This window comes from Ornithorhynchus anatinus, chromosome 12, assembly GCF_004115215.2.
Source record: "Ornithorhynchus anatinus isolate Pmale09 chromosome 12, mOrnAna1.pri.v4, whole genome shotgun sequence".
Taxonomy (NCBI): Eukaryota; Metazoa; Chordata; class Mammalia; order Monotremata; family Ornithorhynchidae; genus Ornithorhynchus; species Ornithorhynchus anatinus.
In genome coordinates this window covers 16,758,810-16,784,953 of record NC_041739.1, presented here as the reverse complement: position 1 = coordinate 16,784,953, position 26,144 = coordinate 16,758,810, and the positions used below count along the sequence as shown (strand labels likewise).

General features: G+C 46.4%; 2 protein-coding genes across 2 annotated transcripts in view; one reads left to right on the top strand and one right to left on the bottom strand.

Annotated features, from left to right (window-relative positions):
• Positions 1-523: 523 nt before the first annotated feature.
• On the bottom strand, positions 524-4,309 carry C12H4orf46 (chromosome 12 C4orf46 homolog). Its single transcript, XM_029077095.1, has 3 exons — positions 4,301-4,309; positions 4,085-4,204; positions 524-1,901 (listed from the first exon to the last, which is right to left on the bottom strand). Exons 1-3 carry the CDS (start codon positions 4,307-4,309, stop codon positions 1,746-1,748), a joined length of 285 nt encoding a protein of 94 aa, XP_028932928.1. The 3' UTR covers positions 524-1,745.
• A 2,973-nt stretch (positions 4,310-7,282) lies between these two features.
• Positions 7,283-26,144, top strand: part of ETFDH (electron transfer flavoprotein dehydrogenase) — a 26,882-nt gene continuing 8,020 nt past the window's right edge. Inside the window, exons 1-10 of the mRNA XM_029077142.2 lie at positions 7,283-7,484; positions 15,718-15,864; positions 16,418-16,647; positions 18,016-18,097; positions 18,437-18,555; positions 18,734-18,811; positions 21,759-21,905; positions 22,733-22,873; positions 23,746-23,889; positions 25,323-25,491. Of these exons, the coding sequence (XP_028932975.1) occupies positions 7,451-7,484; positions 15,718-15,864; positions 16,418-16,647; positions 18,016-18,097; positions 18,437-18,555; positions 18,734-18,811; positions 21,759-21,905; positions 22,733-22,873; positions 23,746-23,889; positions 25,323-25,491 (1,291 nt within the window). The 5' untranslated portion in view covers positions 7,283-7,450. The remainder of the gene's footprint in view (positions 7,485-15,717; positions 15,865-16,417; positions 16,648-18,015; positions 18,098-18,436; positions 18,556-18,733; positions 18,812-21,758; positions 21,906-22,732; positions 22,874-23,745; positions 23,890-25,322; positions 25,492-26,144) is intronic.

The following is a 26,144-nucleotide window of genomic DNA, read 5'->3' as shown; positions in this document are numbered from 1 at the left end:
TGTCATCTAACTGGAAAAATTCAAAGCCCACATTAGATCTACTAAGAGAATTAGTGGCCCAAGGAGAGGTGTATGACAAAAATGATTGAGCCCAGTTTTCCCAAAAGGACTTAGTAATATCCTCATGGCCAATTAGAGATGGGAGGGAACGTTAACTTTTTCAGTCCACAGGGAACTGGACTGTATTGCAGCTAGGCATATACAATGTATGCAGCAGTGACGACTCATTTTTACCACCAAAACTCCTTAATGTGTCACTAATTACTGTGCTATCTTTCTGAAGAAAGACTTCAGCTGAAACCGAGAACATCACTTTCCCAGAATACCCTCCTCCAGCCCAAGGGTGGATTTTTATTCATCACTCTAGCATTAAATAGAAGTAAATATTAATAGTAATGTATTTTAATAATGGCATCTTTTCAAAATATTATTTTAATTAGTTAATTGTTGGCCTAGAGGATGAGTCCTCATTTTGCTCCGACCCTGACTGGATCCGGTAAAAATGAACAAACTTGAAGACTTATTTTAGAAAAATCAGCATGTTTATTCTTCTTGTAAAAGAAAATCACCTTTCTCAAGCAGTTACCTCTTTTCTGGAAAATATTTTCAAAAAGGGGGGAAAAGGGCAGCAGAGTCTGGCACTGTCTCTATTATTACCTTTCTTAATCAATCAGTGACATTTATTGAACACTTACTGTGTGCTGTATCATTGTGTTTTTAGAGCAACTGTTTCTCCGTTTCACTTCCCTAGCATTTTCTGGTGACCTCAAAACCAGAAATCACTGCACTTGTAGGCCGAGGGGTGAGACAGCAACAGTACCATCAAGACAGAGGACTGATAAAAAATGAGTAAAACATACTGCTGTAACAGGAGAAACCTTACGATGCACAACACAGATCTCAGTTCAACAAATATAAATAATCACATTCTTTTCAAATTCCTATATAACCCTAGAGAATTGAAATACCTCTGTGGGCCAATAATGGAGAACTGTGCAAGGAATAAGGCACTTTAAATACAAATGTATAAAAGTATTAAATGCAAAAATGTTTATAATTAGCAAAAAATACAGTTCAACATACAAAATAATACAAGAGGACACTTTGTAGGCGATCAGATTACTTAAATGGTAGGCTCCCACACTACAGATCATAGGATAAAACTGAAAATACATTATATCTCTGAGAAAAGGGATGTTTCTCCACCTCAAGAATGGTTTAGATTACACATAGAAAAGAATACCCAATAATTCCATTTGAAAAATATATCTGAAGCGAAGAGTAGGAAATAATATACCCTTTACTTATGTCAAAATCACGTCAACAAAAGATGACATTTTTAAGCATGTACACTACAGCTTCTTCTGTCATAGCAGTAAACTATGTCTGTCCAGGCTGTCACCAGCAGAAGAATGAGGTTAAAGGTGTGCCATCTTTTAAGTAGCCTTATATAAAAACGAAACTTCAGACACTCTCTACCTCTGTTAAAGTTTGATAGGCACAGAGTAACAGGAAAAAAAGGTAAGGACCAGGTCCAGCCAAAATTCAGTATTTCTCTTACAGCAAGAACATACTGTCTCAAAAAGTATATTAGCGGCAGTAGATCCAGAATTATTGCTGTTTAAATCCAATGCATACAATATGTCGACTGATATCGTCTACGGTGTTGCACGTAAGATCATCTAGAAAGAAATCTTGCTCTCAGTTTCCTAAGGTAGATCATTATTGTCACTTCTCCTGTTCCATCAGTTGTCGGGCTTCAAGGAATCGTAGCCTTCTTTGAGGAGGTCCCGCCAGGTCTTAAGGAAACGGGCGTTTTCTGTACATTTGGATGCCAGCTCTTCCACTTGGACTGATATAGCGGACGCGGCCTCAAGAAGTTTAGTTAATGAAAACGCTGCCTGTAAAACAAATTTTTTCTGTTAGGTCAAATAATATTTTTCCCCCTTGCTCTACTTCACAATCACTCCGCTAGACTGTAAACTCCTTGAGGGAAGGGATCGTATATACCAAATCGTGTTTACTGAGTGCCTTCTATGGGCAGAGCACTGTACTACGTGCTTAGAAAAGTACAATTCAACAATAAGCAGGGACATTCCCTGCCCACAAGGTGCTTACAGTCTTGAGGCGGGGAGACAGATGTCAATGTTTTGTTCTGTTTTGCTTTGCTGTCTGTCTCCCCGGTTTAGACTGTGAGCCCGTCATTGAGCAGGGATGGTCTCTATCTGTTGCCGAATTGTACATTCCAAGTGCTTAGTACAGTGCTCTGCACATAGTAAGCACTCAATAAATACTATTGAAGACAAATAAAATTACAGATATGTACATGATAAGTGCTATGGGGCTAGGGAGGGGGAGAGCAAAAAGAGCAAGTCAGGGTGACACAGAAAGGGAGTGGGAGGTGAGGAAATGGGGGGGCTTAGTCTGGGAAGGCCTCTTGGAGGAGGTGTGCCTTCAATAAGGCTTTGGGGGGAGGGGAATAATTGTCTATTGGATTTGAGGAGGGAGGGCGTTCCAGGGCAGAGGCAGGACTTGGGCTGGGAGTCGATGGCAAAGCAGGCAAGATGGAGACACAGTGAGGAGGTTAGTACTAGGGCTGGGTTGGAGAAGCAGAGAAGCAAGGTGAGATAATAATAATAATAGTGGTATTCGTTAAGCGCTTACTATGTGCAAAGCACAGTTCTAAGCGCTGGGGGGATACAAGGTGAACAGGGTGTCCCAGGTGGGGCTCACAGTTTTAATCCCCATTTTACAGATGAGTAACTGAGGCACAGAGAAGTGAAGTGACTTGCCCAAAGTCACACAGCTGGCAAGCGGCAGAGCTGGGATTCGAACCCATGACCTCTGACTCCCAAGCCCAGGCTCTTTCCACTGAGCCACGCTGCTTCTCTAGGGGAATAGGAGGGGGGACGGTGGTGGGGTGCTTTAAAGCCAATGGTGAGGAGTTTCTGTTTGATACGGAGGTGGATGGGCAACTACTGGAGTGTTTTGAGGAGGGGACTGACACGTCCTGAACGTTTTTATAGAAAAAGGATCGGGGCAGCAGTATGGACCGGAGTGAGGAGAGACAGGAGGCTGGGAGGTCGGCGAGGAGGTTGATACAGTAATCCAGGCGGGACAGGATGAGTGATTGTATTAACGTGAGAGCGGTTTGGATGGAGAGGAAGGATGGGTTGTAGCGAGGCTCTGCCACTTGCCTGCTCTGTGACCCTGGGCAAGTCATTTAACATCTCTGTACCTCAGTCTTCTTATCTATAAAATGGGGAATCCATTTCTGTTCTCCCTCTTAGACTGCGATCCCGCTGTGGGACGGGAACCGCATCCAGTGATTATCTTGCATCTCCCTTAGCGCTCAATGATATTTGGTGGATAGTATGTGCTTGAATACAATTAAACTCTGTCTGGATCTAGGGATCGTGTCACAAATGAAGTCATTAGTTCACCTCCTGCCTCCGATTTAAATAAAGGCATAATCGACCTATTCAATCAATCGATCATATTTACTGAGCACTTAGTGTGTGCACAGCACTGTAGTAAGAGCTTGGGAGAGCACGACAGAGACTGTCCAGGCTAATGATCTTCTACGATCAACCAGTATTTAGTAAGCAGCGTGGCTTAGTGGAAAGAGCCCAGGCCCGGGCGTCAGAAGGATCTGGGTTCTAATCCCGCCTCCGCCACCTGTCTGCTGCGTGGCCTGGGGCAAGACATTTCTGTGTGACTTGGGGCCGGTCACTTAACGTCTCTGGGCCTCAGTGACCTCATCTGTAAACTGGGGATGAAGACTGTGAGCCCCACGTGGGACGACTTGATTCCCCTGCGTCTCCCCCAGCGCTTAGAACAGCGCTCTGCACATAGTAAGCGCTTAACAGATACCAACATTAGTAGTAGTAGTAGTAGTAGCTGCCAAGGGGCAGGGTCGGGATTTGAACCCACGACCTCCGACTCCCAGGCCCGGGCTGTTCTCTCTGCTGCTGCTGCATGATGACGATTAAAGTTGTCGGCAGACGGTAAGCGCTTAAGAAACATCCTCCGCTAAAAAGGGGCGGTGGGGTGGGGGGGAGATGTCGGGCAGGGCCGGACTCACGTGGTCGATCTGCAGCTCCACCTCCTCCAGCATCTCCTGCGGGTCGGTCAGCTGCTCCAGGGGCCGCCCGCCGCTGCGGCTCCGGCTGCGGCTGCGGCTCCGGCTGCGGCTGCGGGGCCTCTTGTCCCCCGCCGGGGCCCCGGGGGCAGCGGCCGAGGGGGGCGAGGGGGGCGGCGGGGGCGGCGGGGGCGGCGGAGGGGCCCAGGCTGGGCCGGCCTCCGCCATGGGCGCGCCGAGGGACGGACGGACGGACGGACGGAGGGCAGGCCGGAGGGGCGCGCGGGCGGGGGGCAGGCCGGAGGGGCGCGCGGGCGGGGGGGCGGCGCGCGGAGGGCCGGAGGGGCGCGCGGGCGGCGGGAACCCCCAGCCTCCAACCGACTTTCAACCGCGCGCGCCCAAAGGCGGGAGCCCCGCCCTCCGACCGCCTGGCTCCCCCTCCTCCTGGCTTCTTCTCCCCCTTCCCGGCCCCGCCCCCTAGCACCTCCTCCCCCTCGTCCTCCTAGCACCTCCTCCCCCTCCTCGTGGCCCCGCCCTCCTTCCCCTCCTAGCACCTCCTCCCCCTTCCCGGCCCCGCCCTCCGCCCTCTCCTAGCACCTCCTCCCCCTCCTCATAGCCCCACCCTCCTCCTAGCACCTCCTCCTCCTCCTCCTAGCACCTCCTCCCCCTCCTCACAGCCCCACCCTCCTCCTCCTCCTCCTAGCACCTCCTCCCCCTCCTCCTGGCCCAGCCCCCTAGTACCTCCTCCCCTTTTCTGGCCCCGCCCCCCTCACGCCTGCTCCTCCTCCTCCTCCTCCCTCCTCCCGGCCCCGCCCCGCAGCAGCCCCTCCTCCCTCCCTCCCTCCCTCCCTCCCTCCCTCCCTCCTTCCCTCCTTTCTTCCTTCCTTCATCCAGTCGTATCTATCGACCTAAGGGGAGCCCCCTATCAAGCGCTTGGGGAGTTCAACTCCGCCACAAATAGAGACCGACCCTGCCCACAACGAACTGGGGGCGGGGTGGGGGGGGAGAAGCTAGGCATCAATACAAATAAATGCAATTACAGATCAATAGGGAAGGGCTGTGAGGCTGGGGAGGGGCAAGAGGCAAGGGAGCAAGTCGGGGTGACGCAGACGGGAGCGGGAAGGACGGGCTTAGTCTGGGAAGGCTTCTTGCAGGAGATGAGCCTTCGATAAGTAAGTGTTCAATAATTCATTCAATAGTATTTATTGAGCGCTTACTATGTGCAGAGCACTGGACTAAGCGCTTGGAATGGACAAATCGATAACAGATAGAGACAGTCCCTGCCCTCTGACGGGCTCACAGTCTAATCGAGATAATGTTGGTATTAGTTAAGCGCTTACTATGTGCAGAGCACTGTTCTAAGCGCTGGGGTAGATACAGGGTCATCAGGTTGTCCCACGTGAGGTTCCCAGTTAATCCCCATTTGACAGATAAGGGAACTGAGGCCCAGAGAAGTTAAGTGACTTGCCCACAGTCACACAGCTGACAAGGGGCAGAGCTGGGATAAATGTGAATGAATGAATGAATGCATGCATGAATGAATGCATGAATGAGCCTTTGAAGGGCAGGAGGGAAAGTAACTGTCGGATGTGAGGGGGAAGGTCGTTCCAGGACAGAGGCAGGACGGTGACAGGGGACACGGAGGCTTAGTGAGAAGGTTAGCATCCGAGGAGGGAGCAAGAGGAGGTGAGGATGAGCGATTATGGCCTGCGCGGGCTCAATTGATGATTCTATTTATTGCGATTGTTCTGGTCTAATAATAATAATAATGTGGGTATTTGTGAAGCGCTTACTATGTGCCGAGCACTGTTCTAAGCGCTGGGGGAGACAGAGGGGAATCAGATTGTCCCACGTGGGGCTCACAGTCTTCATCCCCATTTTACAGATGAGGGAACTGAGGCACCGAGAAGTGAAGTGACTTGCCCAAAGCCACACAGCTGACAAGTGGCCGAGTCGGGATTCGAACCCATGACCTCTGACTCCAAAGCCCGTGCTCTTTCCACTGAGCCACGCTGCTTCTCATGGTCTGTCCGTCATCCCCGATTAGACTGTCTCTGTTACCGATTTGTACATTCCAAGCGCTTAGTACAGTGCTCTGCACATAGTAAGCGCTCAATAAATACTATTGAATGAATGATGGGAGGAGGGGGCCAGTCTTCCTTCAGCCGTGAGGGATGATGGGAGTTGGAGTCCCCGAGGAGGGGGGCCTGTCTGTCCTCAGCCGTGAGGGACGATGGGAGTTGGAGTCCTCTCCTCAGCCGTGAGGGATGATGGGAGTTGGAGTCCCCGAAGAGGGGGCCGGTCTGTCCTCAGCCGTGAGGGACGATGGGAGTTGGAGTCCTCTCCTCGGCCGTGAGGGATGATGGGAGTTGGAGTCCCCGAAGAGGGGGCCGGTCTGTCCTCAGCCGTGAGGGACGATGGGAGTGAGGAATGATGGGACTTGGAGTCCCCAAGGAAGGGGGGTGCGTCTTTCATTCACTCATTCATTCAATCGTATTTATTGAGCGCTTACTATATGCAGCGCTCTGTACTAAGCGCTTGGAATAAACAATTCGGCAACAGACAACCCCTTCCCAGCAACGGGCTCACAGTCTAAACGGGGGAGACAGACAACCCAACATGAAGCCTGGCATCAATATCAAGATAAATAGAATCATAGATCTATACACATCGTTAAGAAAATAGAGTGATCGTTCCTCAGCCGTGAGGGACGATGGGAGTTGGAGTCCTCCCCTCAGGAGTCCCCGAGGAGGGAACCGGTCGGTCATTCATTCAACCCTATTTATCGAGCGCTTACTATGTGCAGAGCGCTGTACTGTGCGCTTGGAATGGACAACTGGACAACCGATAGAGACAATCCCTGCCCAGCAACAGGCTTCCGGTCTACACGGGGGAGACAACAGGGCCGGTCTTTCCTCGGCCGTGAAGGACGATGGGAGTTGGAGTCCTCTCTCAGCCCTGAGGGACGATGGGAGTTGGAGTCCTCTCCTCGGCCGTGAGGGACGATGGGAGTTGGAGTCCTCTCCTCAGCCGTGAGGGACGATGGGAGTTGGAGTCCTCTCCTCAGCCGTGAGGGACGATGGAAGTTGGAGTCCTCCCTCAGCCGTGAGGCGTGATGGGAGTTGTAGTCCGTCCCGTCCCCCGTCCGTCCGTCCCCCTCTCCCCCCGCCTCCGCTCGAAGCGTTGGGGCAAACTCCAGCTCCCGGAAGGGGGCGGGCCCGGTCGGAGAGCTCGCGAGGGCCCCCGAGGGAGTCGTCGCCGGAGCCGGGCATGGCGCCCTCCGCCGTCTAGACCTCCTCCCCGGCGGCGAGCGAAGCCACCGTCCCGCTCCGGCTGGGCCTCGGGTCCGGGCCCCGGCGTCCGTCGGCCATGCTGGTCCTCCTGGCGAAGCTGCCGGGCCCAAGTGAGCGGCTCCGGCCCGTCCCTCCCCCCACCCCCCCAACTAGGGCAAAGGTGGCGGCGCGCGGGCGGCGCGCGGCGGGAGGGGGAGGGGCGCGCGGGCAGCGCGCGGCTGGGGCGGGGGAGGGGCGCGCGGGCAGCGCGCGGCGGGGGGGGGGGGCGGCGCGCGCGGCCCCAGATAGGTCGGTCAAAGGTGAAGGGGAAGGACCCGCGAGGCCTAGGCAACCCCCGCCCCCCCCCCCCCCGGGTCCCTCTGAGCCCCCTCCGCTAATCGATATCCTCAACGTCGTCATAATAATAACGCTAGCCCTTGTGCTAGGTGCAAAGCACTCTTCTAAGCGCTGCCGGGGGGCGGCAGAAGAAGCAGCAGCGTGGCTCCGTGGAAAGAGCACGGGCTTTGCAGTCAGAGATCATGGGTTCGAATCCCGACAAGTCACACTTGTCAGCTGTGTGACTGTGGGCAAGTCACTTCACTTCTCTGGGCCTCAGTTACCTCGTCTGTAAAATGGGGATTAAGACTGTGAGCCCCACGTGGGACAACTTAAGTTATTATTCATAATGTTGGTATTTGTTCAGCGCTGACTATGTGCAGAGCCCTGTTCTAAGCGCTGGGGGAGATACAGGGTAAACAGTCACAGTCTTAGTCCCCATTTTACAGATGAGGTAGCTGAGGCACCGAGAAATTAAGTGATTTGCCCAAAGTCAGACAGCTGACAGGTGGCGGAGCCGGGATTAGAACCCATGACCTCTGACTCCTAAGCCTGTGCTCTTTCCCCTGAGCCACGCTGCCGTCTCTCTATGATGATGATGGTATTTGTGAAGCGCTTATTTTGTGCCAAGCACAGTTCTGAGCACTGGGGTAGATACAAGGTGATGAGGTGGTCCCACGTGGGGCTCCCAGTCTTAATCCCCATTTTACAGATGAGGTCACTGAGGTACAGAGAAGTGAAGTGACTTGCCCAAGGCCACACGGCGGACAAGTGGCGGAGCTGGGATTAGAACTCATGACCTTCTGCCTCCCAGGCCCATGCTCTATCCACTCTGTTATGCTGTTTCTCTAATGATTTCACAGTGTAGCTTCCATCAGGACCTTGTGGGAGGGAAATGATTGTCTTTGGCCGGGGGAAATCCTTCAAAGTCAAAGGAAAATGGGCCAATACTCTTCAACGCATGACACTGTTATGTATTTAGAGAAGCATCATGGGGTAGGGGCTAGAGCACAGGGCTGGAAGTCAGAAGGTCATGGGTTCTAATTCCCACTCTGCCACTTGTCCCCTATGTGACCTTGGACAAGTCACTTCTCTGGGCCTCGGTCACCTTGTCTGGAAAATGGGCGCTGAGACTGTGAGCCCCAAAGGGAACAGGAACTGTGTCTAACTCGATTTGCTCGTATTCACGCCGGCACTTCGTATAGTGTCTGGCACATAGTAAGCACTTAACAAATACTACGATTATCAGTATTATATTCTGGTCTTTGGTCTCCTGGGCGTGTATACAAAGTGCAAATGGAGGACGTATGTTTCCTTAGGGAAAAGTCGCTGGTTTCTGCCCGGGTTTTCTTTAAAAAAGATCTTATTGGTAGGTAATAATAGCTTCATGGCCAAGAGAGCCCTAAATCTTAAGCTCCTTGAACTTTGGGACTTTGCCATGTGGAAAGAAAGTTCCAAGTACCTGGTGAATGACATTTGATCACTGTGAACCTTCACGATTTTGACATTATTAGAACACCGGCCCCATATAGAGATGAGTAACTGGGATATAGTAGTTGCCAATTGGCCAGAATTTTTACTTCACCGATTTTTGCCAAGACCAAGGACGGCCGAAAGAGAAGAGATGGAATTATCAGACAAGAGAGTAAGTGACAGAAGAGGAAAGTAATTCACTGTCACCCGACTTCTACAAGATATAGTCTGGCCAGTCCCCGAGCCACTGTTGAATGGAAAACAGTAACTCTAAAATGGCTTTTTTGATTAAAAAAAAAATACCTCTGGGTTTTTTGAAAAATTGGGTTAGAGGAATTCTGAATCAGCCCATGAAGAGTTTGAGAAATCAGTTCTGTCCCAAATTACCTAGAGACAAGTTTGAACTTATTTGAAGGAAGCTCTACCCAACTGAGAATGCAGTTAACTGGTAGTGCTTGTTTTCTCTTGGCGTTTCACTTCCCTTGTTCCTCAGGTTTGGATTATATGAACCGTTGAAGCTCAGTTGGTTCATTCACTCAATTGTATTTATTGGGCGCTCACTGTGTGCCGAGCACTGCGCTAAGTGCTTGGGAGAGTACAGTACAGTAACCGACACATTCCCTGCCCACAGTGAATTTACAGTCTAGAAGGCGGGACAATATAATCATCGTGATTGATTAATTATTAGTGATTAATTTGGTTATGATTAATATAAATAAATAAATGAGGTCCAAGTGCAGATTTGTGGCCCCTTAGTCTCCATTATTGAAGGTTGTTCCACTTTTAGCTTTCTTCTCTTCTAGACTAAAAGCTCATGGACAGGGCCTCTACCAACTCTATTATATTGTACTGTGCTAAGCGCTTGGGAGAGTGCAATACAAGAGACTTGGTAGACAGGCTTCCTGCCCACTTCATCCTTTAATTTTAGTGGAAGGAAAATTTTATTCTCCATGCCGACAATCAAATTAATTTGGAAATTGAAGATTTTTCAGATACTTTCATGCATTCTAAAAAACCTCTCTTAAAACATGCCAACATTTTTTTCCTACACTTCAAATCAGTGATTTGGAACTGGGGCCTTCAGGTCATTTGTTTGACCTTGCTGACTTGAATTAACCAGCTGAGCTTATTGAGTGTTTTCTATGTGCAAAGCACTGTGCTAAGCATTTGGGAGAGTACAGTACAACAAACAATAAAACAGAGTTGGTAGACATGGCCCCTGCCCACAACGAGCTTACAGTGTGCGGTGACTTATTTATTCTTCAGATGCCATTGAGTCATTTCTGACCCATAGAGACTCCGTGGACACACCTTCTTCAGAACATCCCATCTTCTGTCATAAAGTCATTCTGGTATTCATTCATTCATTCAATAGTATTTATTGAGCGCTTACTATGTGCAGAGCACTGTACTAAGCGCTTGGGATGAACAAGTCGGCAACAGATAGAGACAGTCCCTGCCGTTTGACGGGCTTACAGTCTAATCGGGGGAGACGGACAGACAAGAACAATGGCACTAAACAGCGTCAAGGGGAATAACATCTCGTAAAAACAATGGCAACTAAATAGAATCAAGGCGATGTACAATTCATTAACAAAATAAATAGGGTAACGAAAATATATACAGTTGAGCGGACGGGTACAGTGCTGTGGGGATGGGAAGGGAGAGGTGGAGGAGCAGAGGGAAAAGGGGAAAATGAGGCTTTAGCTGCGGAGAGGTAAAGGGGGGATGGCAGAGGGAGTAGAGGGGGAAGAGGAGCTCAGTCTGGGAAGGCCTCTTGGAGGAGGTGATTTTTAAGTAAGGTTTTGAAGAGGGAAAGAGAATCAGTTTGGCGGAGGTGAGGAGGGAGGGCGTTCCAGGACCGCGGGAGGACGTGACCTGGGGGTCGACGGCGGGATAGGCGAGACCGAGGGACGGTGAGGAGGTGGGCGGCGGAGGAGCGGAGCGTGCGGGGTGGGCGGTAGAAAGAGAGAAGGGAGGAGAGGTAGGAAGGGGCAAGGTGATGGAGAGCCTTGAAGCCTAGAGTGAGGAGTTTTTGTTTGGAGTGGAGGTTGATAGGCAACCACTGGAGTTGTTTAAGAAGGGGAGTGACATGCCCAGATCATTTCTGCAGGAAGATGAGCCGGGCAGCGGAGTGAAGAATAGACTGGAGCGGGGCGAGAGAGGAGGAAGGGAGGTCAGAGAGAAGGCTGACATAGTAGTCTAGCCGGGATATAACGAGAGCCCGTAACAGTAAGGTAGCCATTTGGGTGGAGAGGAAAGGGCGGATCTTGGCGATATTGTAGAGGTGAAACCGGCAGGTCTCGGTAACGGATAGGATGTGTGGGGTGAACGAGAGAGACGAGTCAAGGATGACACCGAGATTGCGGGCCCGCGAGACGGGAAGGATGGTCGTGCCATCGACGGTGATAGAGAAGTCTGGGAGAGGACCGGGTTTGGGAGGGAAGATGAGGAGCTCAGTCTTGCTCATGTTGAGTTTTAGGTGGCGGGCCGACATCCAGGTGGAGACGTCCCGGAGGCAGGAGGAGATGCGAGCCTGAAGGGAGGGGGAGAGGACAGGGGCGGAGATGTAGATCTGCGTGTCATCTGCGTAGAGATGGTAGTCAAAGCCGTGAGAGCGGATGAGTTCACCGAGGGAGTGAGTGTAAATGGAGAACAGAAGAGGGCCAAGAACTGACCCTTGAGGAACTCCAACAGTTAAAGGATGGGAGGGGGAGGAGGCTCCAGCGTAGGAGACCGAGAATGATCGGCCAGAGAGGTAAGAGGAGAACCAGGAGAGGACAGAGTCCGTGAAGCCAAGGTGAGATAAGGTATGGAGGAGGAGGGGATGGTCGACAGTGTCAAAGGCAGCAGAGAGGTCAAGGAGGATCAGAATGGAGTAGGAGCCATTGGATTTGGCAAGAAGGAGGTCATGGGTGACCTTAGAGAGAGCAGTCTCGGTAGAGTGGAGGGGACGGAAGCCAGATTGGAGGGGGTCTAGGAGAGAATGGGAGTTAAGGAATTCTAGGCATCGATTGTAGACGACTCGTTCTAAGATTTTGGAAAGGAAGGGTAGTAGGGAGATAGGACGATAACTGGAGGGGGAAGTGGGGTCAAGAGCAGGTTTTTTTAGGATGGGGGAGACGTGGGCGTGTTTGAAGGCAGAGGGGAAGGAGCCCTTGGAGATTGAGTGGTTAAAAATAGAAGTTAAGGAAGGGAGGAAGGAAGGGAAGGAAGGGAGGGTATGTGTATCCATAGAGAGTTCTTGGGGGAAAAAAAGCCCAAATATCCATGCTAAGTGTTGTAGTAGCCGTCTTCCACTTATTAAAATCAGCCTATGGATCCATGGCTTTGCCCTCCCACCCCTGGGCTCTGTTCTGGTTCCACTGGTCTTGTCTTTATTTACTCGCACAGGCAGCTCATCCATTTGCAGAATGTAACTCCCGCTTCTGTCTGCATAGTCCCAACTACTCACAGTCTTGCACATCTCCAAACAGATGTCTGACTGGCATCTTAAATTTACAGTCATTATTTATTTATTTATGGTAGTTAAGCGCTTACTCGGTGTCAAGCGCCGTTCTGAGCTCGAGGGTCGATACAGGTACGTCAGGTTGGACGCAGTTGCCTGTTCGCAGTCTAAATATAGGTATATATATTTTTTATGGCATTTGTGCTATGTGCCAGGCACTGTGCAAAGTTCTGGGGTGGATAGAGTATTAATCCCCATTTTGCAGATGAGGGTAACTGAGGCACAGAGAAGTAAAGTGACTTGCCCAAGGCCACACAGAAGACAAGTGGTGAAGCCAGGATTAGAACCCAGGCTTCTGATTCCCCGGCACTATCCCCTAGGCCACATTGACGTGTCTTCAACTTAACTCTTCTCTTGCACTCCTCCCCCCTAACAAAGTCCTCTCTTCCAAGTGTCCACTGTGCTGGCTGAGAAACTTGCCATTTCATTTAATGTATAAATCTGGTCTCCATTTTGTACATATCTTTTGTACCTTATTAAACACTAACTCAAGCATATCTCCTCTGCCTTCCGTCTGTCTAAATTATTGTTGTGTCTGTCTTCCCTGCTAGATTGAAAGTTTTTTGAAGGCGGGGATCATGTTGAGTAATAGAGGATTCTTGTCCTTCTAGACTATAGGCTCTTTATAGGCAGAGAAGTTGCCTACCAACTCTCCAAGTGCTTAAACAATGTTTTGCACACAGTGCTTAATGAATACAATTAATTGATCGTCTCCCAAGAACTTCTGATTGACTGATCATCTTTAATTATTAATTATTAATGATGGTATTTGTTAAGCGCTTATCATGTGCCAAGCACTGTTCTAAGCACTGGGGTAGATACAGGGTAATCAGGTTGTCCCATGTGGGGCTCACAGTCTCAGTCCCCATTTTGCAGATTAGGTAACTGAAGCACAGAGAAGTGAAGTGACTTGCCCAAAGTCACACAGCTGACAAGCGGCGGAGCACCGATTAGAACTCACGACCTCTGACTCCCAAGCCTGTGCTCTTTCCACTGAGCCACATGCCTTCTCAATTTTTACTGTGCTTTACTTTCTGTTGTATCAGTATATTTCTAAAATTGGGGCATATCTATCTATTCCTGACCCTCTAGTAGTTGTGTGGCTCAGTGGAAAGAGCCCAGGCTGGGAAGTCAGAGGTCATGGGTTCAACTCCCGGCTCTGCCACTTGTCAGCTGTGTGACTGTGGGCAAGTCACTTAACTTCTCTGGGCCTCAGTGACCTCATCTGTAAAATGGGGATTAACTCTAAGCCTCACGTGGGACAACCTGCTTACCCTGTATCTACCCCAGTGCTTAGAACAGTGCTCTGCACATAGTAAGTGCTTAACAAATACCAATATTATTATTATTTTATTAACGCTACGTTAAGCAGAAACTCCAAAGGCTTCTTCTTTTTCATCGTAGCACACGCTTTGCTCGCTTCCCAAGATAACTATCCCACCGTGCCTCACTGTCAATTCTTCGGACTGTGACCATTTTCTTCCATCCTTTCTCCTGCCAGAAAATCCCTCTTCCTTCAAGTTCTCCAAAGCACAGCTTTGCCATTTTCAAAGTTCTCCTGAAAATTCACTTCCTTCACTTAATCTCTTCCTTCCAAGGTCCTATCAATCCAACAACCACCAATCTTGCACTTCATTTTTCTTCTGTCACAGATATCAAATCCATCTTATTAAAGTCCTAGTGTATTTGTCAACTAGACATTAGCAGTGTTTTTGTCCATCAAGCACTTATCGTGTACAGAACATTGCAACTATAGTTATATTAAAGGACTTGTTCATCACACCTTGTAGAAGCTACTTATTTTGATTGCCCTGTTCATAAATACTTTTATGCTTGTCTTCCTCCATGAAAAGGCTCATGGTGGGCAGGGAATATATCTCTTGCATGTTTTGTACTTTCCAAGGGTTTAATACGGTGAAATCTTATCATCTCCAGGAGATCTTCCCCATAATTGAAGCATTTGGATACTAACTTCTTCCCTCCTTGTAGTACTTATGTACCTATATACTTATATGTGTATCTTTATGTTCTACTGTCTCCTTTCACCAGTGATTTACCTCATCACTGGTAAATCCCTGGTGGATTGTAAGATTAAATTCAGGGAACAGGTTTACTAATTCAGTACAGTAATTCTGTGCAAGTGATTAGGGCAGCAGGAGATAATAATAAATACTTTTAATGGGCTAAATAATGCCTTAAATGCCAAATACAGCAGTGTAAGATCAGCCTTTCAAATGACAGAGAAAAAGTACAGAATTAAATTGGTAGAAAAACATGTATATGAGTGCTCAGGGATGGGAGAAGGCATCAACAATGGGCTGAACACCGGAAAGTGGTTAGCTTGGGGGTGGGGGGCATGGAGAGTGAAAGATGAGGTGGAGTGGGAGAAGAAAACTAGCAGGAAGACCATTGGAAAACCTTGAACCCCACTAGTTAGGACTTTAGTTTGATGTGAGAAGAAATGGGTAGCTATTGAATGCAGTGGAGGAGGAAAGTAGTTCAAAGTTTAACCATCCATTGATGACTTCCTGGTGTTGGGCAAGGAAGAAGTGGGAGGCAGGGAGAAAGTTTCTCAGGCTTCTCCCAGTTCACCCAAACCATTGTTGTTGTACCATTTTCTGCTACAAGAGGAGAAAGTAAAGCCAACTATCAATCATTCAACTGTATTTACTGAGCGCTTACTGTGTGAGGGGCACTGTACTAAATGCTTGGCCAGTTTTGCCAACTAAACTGTTGGGAGAGGATAGTGTAACAGAATTGGCAGACACATTCCCTGCCCGCAACAAACTGACAATCTAGCCAGTTTGTCACCTGGTTCTCTGGAGTTGGAGCCCCACATTCTTGGAGTGGGGTTCGGGAAGGAAGGAAGGGATTTACCACCCCTGGATACTTCTGTTGATGGCCTGGTTGGCATTGTAGGAGGTGATTTCACTTGTATAACTCATTTTTAATTCTTGGGTACTATCCCTACTAAAATTAGTATTCATGGCTAGGTACACTTTGGATACAAAGAAATGGTAAAAGGGTTGGGTTTTGTTCTGATCTAGCACATCAGTGTTTCCGGGCCTTTAGGAGGGTGAAGAAGAACTGTCCGTCGTCTTTGCGGAGTGCACGATGGACTTCGACTGCTGTGGTACCCCGCATCACCACACACTACACCATCCATCCTCGGGACAAAGACAAGCGATGGGAAGGTGAGTCGTCAGTCAAACAGTGGTGTTTATTGGGCACCGTACTAAGTGCCCAGGAGAATACAGTACAATAGACACATTCTCTTCCTGCGTGGACGAAGCCGAGCTTTCCTAGGCAAAGAGGAACAGAATGGAATGACTTTGTCATTTGGCAGAATGACAAGCCAAGTGTTTTTTCCAAGACATCTGAAAGTTCTAGTGACATTTTATAGTGCATTCAGATTGTAGTGAACTTCCACATGTATTGTTATATGCTTCAGTTCTTATTGGAGATGAAGTGAAATCTAAATGGTTCCTCCTTCAAGAAAACCGTAAGCGAGAATTTTCAAAGACATCAAAACCATTACCTGCATCTCCAAGGATATGTGAAGTGTAGTGGCAATCAATCGAGTTTACTGAGCGCTTACTGTGTGAAGAACATTACACCAAGTGCTTGGGAGAGTGCAGTGTAACAGATTCGATAGCCACGTTACCTTCCCATAAGGAGCTTACAGTCTAGAAGGGAAATCAAGGCCCACTTAATTTTTGTGATTTGACTGTCTTTTTATTTTTTCAGGGGTGAACATGGAGAGATTTGCCGAAGAGGCCGACGTGGTGATCGTTGGTGCCGGCCCCGCGGGCCTCTCCGCGGCCATTCGCCTGAAGCAGCTGGCTGCCAAGCACGAGAAGGAAATCCGGGTTTGTCTGGTGGAGAAGGCCGCTCAGATCGGAGGACATACTCTCTCAGGGGCTTGTCTGGAGCCGCGTTCTTTTGAAGAACTCTTTCCCGACTGGAAGGAGAAAGGGGTATGAATCACTGTTCGTTATACGAATCGGCTGAATTCTTCTTTGAAATAATATTTAAAAATGTCTTTTCAGTAAACATGAAACTCTCGTGGGAGAACAGAGAGGGTTTTTTTAAGTGGAAAAAAGTTAAAAATGGCTTAGTCTTAGATCAGTCTTAGTCCCTTTTTCGAATGTTAGGCTTTAATTTTACTGATTAATGGTCTACGTTCTTACCAAGTTTAATTTTGGTATTTGTTGAATGTTTGCAATGCGCCAAGCACTGCAAGTAGGTTAAACACTGGGGTAGATGCAATACAATCAGATCAGATCCAGTCCCTTAGACTTGGTATCACAGTCTAAGCCGTGGGGAGTAAAGTTGATCCCCATTTTACAGATGAGGAAATGGAGAAGTTGAATGACTTGCTATAGGTCACACAGCACAGGCAATAGCTGAAATTAGAACCCAGAGCTCCTGATTCCTAGTTCTGTTATTTTGTTTCTTGTTTTGGTTTTTTAATGGTACTTAAGCACTATGTACCAGGCACTATACTAGGCACTGGGATAGATGCAAGCTAATAAGGTTGAACACAGTCCCTGACCCACATAGGACGCCCAATTTTAATCCCCATTTAACAGATGGGGTAACTGAGGCACTGAGAAGTTAAGGATTAGAACCCAGGTCTTCTATCAGGCCCATGCTTCTGTCCGTTAAGCCACACTGCTTCTGTCCTGTCTGTACTGTGTTTATGGTAAGGGCTCTATTACATCTGTCTGAAACTTTCACTCTTTCTACTTGGCAACTTTATTTTTTATTATGTGGAATGCTGTTTAGAAGTACTTTATCTTGGAATGCTGAGCTTCCCAAGGTGGGAAATAATGAACGGGCAACTCCCAGTGATTTGACTTCATATCCATTACCTAGCTGAACCTAGAATACATTCTTCACACCTTGTCCAAAATATAAAATCCATGCTTCTATCTCTTTGGCTTTCATCCTCATTTAACTACAATTTAAACATGTGGTTAAATTGATTGACAACCCCTGGGCATAGTGCACTGATGTAAACACGTGGGGAAAAGCACAACAGAAATAACCACGTTCTCCACCCACAAGCATGAAAAAAAAATCATTTTCCATTCAACATCAGAGTGTTCAGATCCATGATGTCACACTATTCAAAGGAAACTTTATAGGAGCCATTTGCTACCACGTTATATGTGCATGTACGTAGAACATCAAGCTTGCCGTACCTCTTAAAATAACAAAAAAGTAAATTCTGATATGACAAAAGTGTTTTTCAAAAGTAAAGAAATTTTATTCCTTGATTAACAGTTAAATGGATACATCTATTGAGTGAAAAAAGTGGTTCCATTTTTTCTGACATCTAGGCTCCTCTGCACACACCTGTGACAGAAGACAGATTTGGAATTTTAACAGAAAAATCCAGAATCCCTGTGCCAATTCTTCCAGGTAAAGAATAAGAAATGTAGTAAGCTGAGTATTAGGCGAATAAGGACGGTTCAGCTGCACTCTAATTACATTGTATCAAAATGACACAATTTGTGACTAATTTTACTTTCATTGTAATTAATGAGCACATGTACAGATAATTAAGTCGTAGTAGATATGCTCAATCAGTCAGTAGTATTTATTTAGCACTTACCATGTGCAGAGAGCACTGAACTAAAAACATGGGAGAATGCAATCCATCAGAGTTGGTTAATACATTCCCTGTCCATACTGACGTTGGTGAAAATCTGATCAGTAAGAGGTGTCCTTCAACTGAACTCAAGTGTTGACTTTTTGTAGGCCTTCCGATGAATAACCATGGAAACTACATTGTGCGCCTGGGCCATTTAGTGAATTGGATGGGAGAGCAAGCTGAAGCCCTGGGTGTGGAGGTGTATCCGGGTTACGCAGCTGCCGAGGTACCTGTAAAACTTCTCTGACTCACTTGCTGGAAAGAAACTCCCTTTTCTTAGTGAATTGTCATGCTTAATTAACTCTAAAAAGGTGGGGGAGATTTCAGGTAAAGTTTGGTTAGCACAGAAAAGATGATCCTTTGTTTTAGAAGTTTTGATGATGTTTTTTGTTGAAAAAATTCAGGTCCTGTTCCATGAAGATGGCAGTGTAAAGGGGATCGCTACTAACGACGTGGGCATACAAAAGGATGGGGCCCCAAAGGTAAAGTGTGACCACATTAAAAAGGCGATGGTGGGAACCAGTAGGCAGAGCAGATTAGTGAGGATTATAGAGCCAGTAAAATTATTGTCTGATCTATTATACATATACACAGACACACATGCATATATACATATGTTACACGTATATATTGTGGTATTTGTTAAGCCCTTACTATGTCAGGCACTGTTCTAAGAGCTGATGGTTTAAGGGTGTCCTCGATACTTTCGTAATACATATACGTTATACATATTATACATAAACACACATAGACACACGCATATATACATATGTTACACGTATATATTGTGGTATTTGTTAAGCCCTTACTATGTCAGGCACTGTTCTAAGAGCTGATGGTTTAATGGTGTCCTCGATTCTTTCCTTGTCAAAATGGACATAACCGATTTACAAATCCATCTCAATTCTACCACAATCATCTGAAGTTAATTTTAGTATATTTTATGAAGAGCCCCAACTGTCATCAGTTAAAAAGAATATATATTTTGGATTTGTCAAATATCTTGTTTTTCTGAAGGATTTCTTTTATCTTCCTTCCCTCCCTCCTGCTTTGTAGAGTTGGGAGTTCCCTTGGGTAATTGGCACCTTGATCAATTTTTGTGTATTGTATCTTGAATGCCATCATTTTTCCCGTTCAATACAGAGTCCTCCCCTAAAAACGAAATTGAGATGTTAAGATTTAGATGGGCGTCGGAATCCACTGCCTTCAGTAAGCAGCAAGGTCGCCTTGACCTTGCTCTGAAAGACAACAGGTAGCTGAGAAGTTGGCCGGTCTTGTTTAGGTTGCGTTACATGTGAACAGCTTAAAATGAAACCCCTGATTTTGGAAACAAACCTGGTTTGAAAAACGACACACCCCAACTTTTTCAGTACTAGGTCAATAAAAGAATCACACTTGCAGGACTTTTAAGCTGGAGATCTTTTGCAAGAACTAAGCAAACAGGAGCTATTTTTTTTAAACCATCTGTTTTCAAGATTTTGGTGAAAACTCTTCTAAGAGTCTCAAATTGTAATCCGTCCGTGCGTTTATGGTATTTATTGAGCACTTACGGTGTGTAGAGCACTGTACCACGTAATTGGGAAAGTGCAATTCATTAAAGGGTAGATGTGAGCACATGGTAAGTGCTCAATAAATACAATTGAATGAATGAATGTGAACCTTGCCCACAGGGAGCTTACAGTCTACAGGGAAATAGAAAATAGCTTTTATATTTTGTTCTGTTTGCAGTACAGAGCCCATATAGAGCACTTTGGATATTCTCAATCCCAAATATTTCAAGTTTTGCCCTTCTTAAAGTGGCAACTGGCAACCCAAAACAATTTAACTTTGCCTTCTTGGTCAGAATAATCCCCGTCAGTAAATAAATCCAATGGCTCCTACTCCATTCTAATCCTCCTTGACCTCTCTGCTGCCTTTGACACTGTCGACCATCCCCTCCTCCTCCATACCTTATCTCACCTTGGCTTCACGGACTCTGTCCTCTCCTGGTTCTCCTCTTACCTCTCTGGCCGGTCATTCTCGGTCTCCTTCGCTGGAGCCTCCTCCCCCTCCCATCCTTTAACTGTTGGGGTTCCTCAAGGGTCAGTTCTCGGCCCTCTTCTGTTCTCCATTTACACTCACTCCCTCGGTGAACTCATCCGCTCTCACGGCTTTGACTACCATCTCTATGCAGATGACACGCAGATCTACATCTCCGCCCCTGTCCTCTCCCCCTCCCTTTGGGCTCGCATCTCCTCCTGCCTCCAGGACGTCTCCACCTGGATGTCGGCCCGCCACCTAAAACTCAACATGAGCAAGACTGAGCTCCACATCTTCCCTCCCAAACCCGGTCCTCTCCCAGACTTCTCTATCACCGTCGATGGCACGACCATCCTTCCCGTCTCTCGGCCCGCAATCTCGGTGTCATCCTTGACTAGTCTCTCTCGTTCACCCCACACATCCTATCCGTTACCAAGACCTGCCGGTTTCACCTCTACAATATCGCCAAGATCCGCCCTTTCCTCTCCACCCAAACGGCTACCTTACTGTTACGGGCTCTCGTTATATCCTGGCTAGACTACTGTATCAGCCTTCTCTCTGACCTCCCTTCCTCCTCTCTCGCCCCGCTCCGGTCTATTCTTCACTCCGCTGCCCGGCTCATCTTCCTGCAGAAACGATCTGGGCCTGTCACTCCCCTTCTTAAACAACTCCAGTGGTTGCCTATCAACCTCCGCTCCAAACAGAAACTCCTCACTCTAGGCTTCAAGGCTCTCCATCACCTTGCCCCTTCCTACCTCTCCTCCCTTCTCTCTTTCTACCACCCACCCCGCACGCTCCGCTCCTCTGCCGCCCACCTCCTCACCGTCCCTCGGTCTCGCCTATCCCGCCGTCGACCCCCGGGTCACGTCCTCCCGCGGTCTTGGAACGCCCTCCCTCCTCACCTCCGCCAAACTGATTCTCTTTCCCTCTTCAAAACCCTACTTAAAACTCACCTCCTCCAAGAGGCCTTCCCAGACTGAGCTCCTCTTCTCCCTCTACTCCCTCTGCCATCCCCCCTTTACCTCTCCGCAGCTAAACCCTCTTTTTCCCCCTTTCCCTCTGCTCCTCCACCTCTCCCTTCCCATCCCCACAGCACTGTACTCGTCCGCTCAACTGTATATATTTTCGTTACCCTATTTATTTTGTTAATGAATTGTACATCGCCTCGATTCTATTTAGTTGCCATTGTTTTTACGAGACGTTCTTCCCCTTGACGCTGTTTAGTGCCATTGTTCTTGTCTGTCCGTCTCCCCCGATTAGACTGTAAGCCCGTCAAACGGCAGGGACTGTCTCTATCTGTTGCCGACTTGTTCATCCCAAGCGCTTAGTACAGTGCTCTGCACATAGTAAGCACTCAATAAATACTATTGAATGAATGAATGAATGAAATAACCTTTTCTGCTTTTACAGGCTACATTTGAAAGAGGATTAGAGCTTCATGCCAAAGTCACGGTTTTTGGAGAAGGTTGTCATGGGCATCTTGCCAAACAACTGTACAAAAGGTTTGATTTACGGTCCAATTGTGAACCCCAGAGCTATGGCATTGGATTGAAGGAGGTACCCCTACCTTATATTTGCATGTTTTTACAGTTTAGTGATAAATGATAAAACTTAATTTCATTTTTCTAGTTGCAAAATATCCTTTTATATTCTGTTAATTTTGCTTCAACCTGAAAGCCTTGAGCTTTTTAAGAAACTAGAAAGTGTATAACAAGTTGAGCTGAGCTTTAAATGAACTGTTGTGTATATCTTAACTGTTTAGTCTAAACTTTTTGTTTCACTTGCTGACTATTAATTTTCATGCCTAACATGGATCTGCGTAAAGTTTATTCAAGTCTGGCTCATTCTGAATTCTTTCACAAAGCTACCATGAGCTTCCTAAACTAGAGAGTCATTAATATGTTGATCTTCTCATGACCTTCAGGATTTTGTTTCAGGATTGACAATTGAAATCTAAATTTCATGCATACTTAAGCATTTTTCTTTATAGTGCTTATAATTCCAATTTTGGATTGTGTGTGTTATTTGAACAGAACCAAAATGTTTATTCTTGTTTTTTGTAACATTGATTAAAACTTCGAAAAATAAAATTTGGAGAGAGAAAGAAGGTAGCCATTTGAACTTTCTTTCAGCCTAATTGTAGTTTTAAGAGAGAGTGAATCCAAGACCTAAGTTTTTGAGGTACTTCTGGAAAATATACCTTCTGGATCTTTTCCACTCCGATTTTGATTTTCTGCCTTTAATTATCTTTTGAAATAAAGGGAATGTTTTTCATACTTCACTTCCTTTCCTACCTCTTTCAAAGTAGATTCTTGGCTTATTAGGCAACTTGTTTGGGTTATAATAAATCTATCATGTGAAATAGTGTGTCTGTTAATTTGCAGCTGTGGATTATTGATGAGAAAAACTGGAAACCAGGCAGAGTGGAACATAGCGTGGGTTGGCCCTTGGACAGACACACTTATGGAGGATCTTTCCTCTACCATTTGAACGAGGGTGAACCCCTGGTGGCTCTTGGTTTTGTGGTAAGTACTTTTTACACCTCCTCACTCTCTCCTCCCCTCCCTCCACCTCCCCATCTTCCCACTAGAGATGTCATCCGTAGGAGTGGAAGAAGGCAGGTTGGGGATCTTCTTTTCTCCCTATGACTGGAAGGTCAGAGATGGGGTGGCTCTGACCGGCGTCTGCTCCCGGTTTTTCCGCCCCCGATCCTCGTGTACCAACCTTGGGAAGCAGGAGCCCCCTTCCAACCCATCCACTCTCCAAGGACAATCCCTCTCCTCAATTTTCCTGTTCTATTCCATTCCGTTCAAAAACCAACCTTGAGAGACAAGTTGAGTTTTTGAACATATCAACTGTCAAAAATTTACATTCTCATTAAATCAGTGACAACAGCCAATTATATTATAGTTGCATGCTTCACAGTATTGCTTCACCAAACTGGAGAATTATTCACAGAACAGTTACATTGCTTTTATATTTAGAAGTTTGGCTGACCACCTGATATATGATTCCTTAAATATATAGATACAATTTCATTTAGCATTGATCAGCAAAGCATTTTACATGCAATTATCCACTAACAACTTCTTCAGTCCCCTTAATCGAATTGCCCGTTATGGGCAGGGAATGTGTCCACTCATTCTGTTGTACTCTCCCAAGCGCTTAATACAGTGCTTTGCACCTAGTAAGTGCTCAATAAATACCATTGATTGATTGATCACTGTAAATTCCATACGTTTACAGATATCCCCCAACTTCTGTGATATGTCTCCTACATTTTTGTGTGTATAAAGATCATGTATTTAAATCCTTTGATGGCATAAAAAATAGGCTGTTGGAGCATATTTACTTGTATAAATAATTGATGTTTAAATTCGCTTTCGTTTCTTAATAGGTAGGCTTAGATTACCAAAATCCGTACTTGAGTCCATTTAGAGAATTCCAGAGGTGGAAACACCATCCCAGTGTTCGTCCAACTTTGGAGGGTGGGAAAAGGATTGCATATGGAGCCAGGGCTCTCAATGAAGGTGGCTTCCAGGTAATTTTAATGTTTATCTAAATAGCCTGTTTTTCTTTAATTCCCCATGCCAATTTAAAAGAAACGGATTCTTAGGATATGTTACAATTAGCATATGTAGGATATGTTATAATTAGCAACTTTTAAAAATTGAACATTGAAAGTTAAAGGAATTCCTGGATAGAAAAAGATTTGTCCTCACTGAGATGAAAGGTTTGTCCTCACTGAAATGAAGTGAATCCTTAAAGTTATTATATAGCAATTTAGTGAAGTACTCAGATTGACCAGTAACAATTTGTGAATGTCAGAATAATTAGGGTTTCAGTTTATATGTTCATTCCATATTAGCTATCTCAGTTATCTCAAGCTCTCTCAACTTGCAGATCCTGAAGTGTTTGGGAGTTTGGGTTGTGTTTCTCAGAAGTTCCTTACAGCTATATACAGCCTGTTTTCCACAGTACAAAATATATGTCTAGGTTCCTTTTCTAATCCTCCTATGATGGCATAACGGATAGAGCATGGGCCTGGGAGTCAGAAGGTCATGGGTTCTAATCCCGGCTCCGCCACTTGTCTGCTATGTGGCCTTGGGCAAGTCACATCACTTCTCTGGGCCTCAGTTACCTCATCTGTAAAATGGGGATTAAGACTGTGAGCCCCATGTGGGACAAAGACTGTGTCCAACCTGATTTGCATGTATTCACCCCAGCACTTAGTACAGTGCTTGGCCCATAGTAAGCGCTTAACAAGTACCACAATTATTATTAGATGATGGTCATGGCACCCCTTTGAACTTTGATCCTACCTGTTGTTCCCTGATTTTGCAGTTTTAGAGGGAAACGGTAATTCTTTTTAGCTAACCTTCAGGTTGATTTTTATGCTGTTGAGAACAGAACTGAACAGTCCTGTGCCCAAACCAGAGTTTCCTGCACCCCATTTTTGAGTTGAAAACATGTCCCAAGCTTACTATCTCTGTTAATCCTTTTCTCCCTCCCCGCCACTCCCCCCAAAAATCTGGAACCTTAAGTAAGATTGAACCAGACCTTTCGATCATTTGCTGTAAATCAAAACTCGGGCTAATTTAGAAAAGACTAAGGTGAATTGTACAGCAAAACTCTTCTGCGACTTAAGAGCCCAGAGAGATTGAACCCTAGCAGGAAAGTGGCTGAAAGCCACTTTAATTAACCCTGCCTTCCTGTGAAGACAGTTGGTCATAGCATTTTCCTTCTCTCCATTTCCTTCCAACTCAACGGGCCCTTCAAGGCATATATATCTGTTTCATTTGCAAAATAACCTTCTGTGGGTAATATACACACATATAATGTTCTTCAATACCTGAGGCTAAAGCTGTATCCCATTATTTGGTGTATTTTAGACTATATTGCTTACTCCATTTCTAGCTGCCTAATTCTAATCTTGAACCGTTGAGGCTTCCATCTTTATTCTTTTTCCCTCAGTCTATACCAAAACTCACCTTCCCTGGTGGGGTGCTAATTGGTTGTAGTCCTGGTTTCATGAATGTCCCGAAAATCAAAGGCACCCATACTGCAATGAAAAGTGGCATCTTGGCAGCAGACGCCATCTTCAACCAACTAACTACTGAGAATCTCCAGTCAAAGACATTAGGTAAGAACTCCCTGTTTAACTTCTAAACTTGGTTAGTAGCTCAGTGGAAACTGAAATTAAAAAAGGCAATTTAACCAAACGTAAAAAGTTTGGGCCCGGTGGTTGGATTCAGAACAATTTGAAAAGCAAGTACCTCTAATTAACTAATTGTTGCAGTTCATTGTTTCTATTAGACCTCTTTTTTGGTTGAAACATTCCCATCCCATGAACCTTCATGTGGAAATTGCCAAAAATGTGTGAGAATCTTTAATCACAAATGGCAGCTCAAAGCCCTGGAGCAAAGAATGTAAATTGAGACTGAAGCAGGGTTTTGTATCAGTCTGGTTCTTGGCGTCTTATTACAATCAATCAATCACTTGTATTTATTGAGCAGTTACTGTGCGCACTTGGGAGGTACACTTAAGAAACAAACAGAGACGATCCGTGCCCACAATGGACTCGCAGTCTAGAAGCGGGGAGACAGACATCAGAACGAGTAAACAGCCATCGGTAGCATTATTATAGATTAGTAGAATTATAGATATATTCATATCATTAATAAAAATAGAATTATAATTATAAATATGTAGAGCAAAGGGAGCAAATCAGGGCGATGGGGAGTGGGAGCAGAGGAAAGGGGGCGTCTTAGTCTTGGAAGGCCTCCTGGAGGAGGT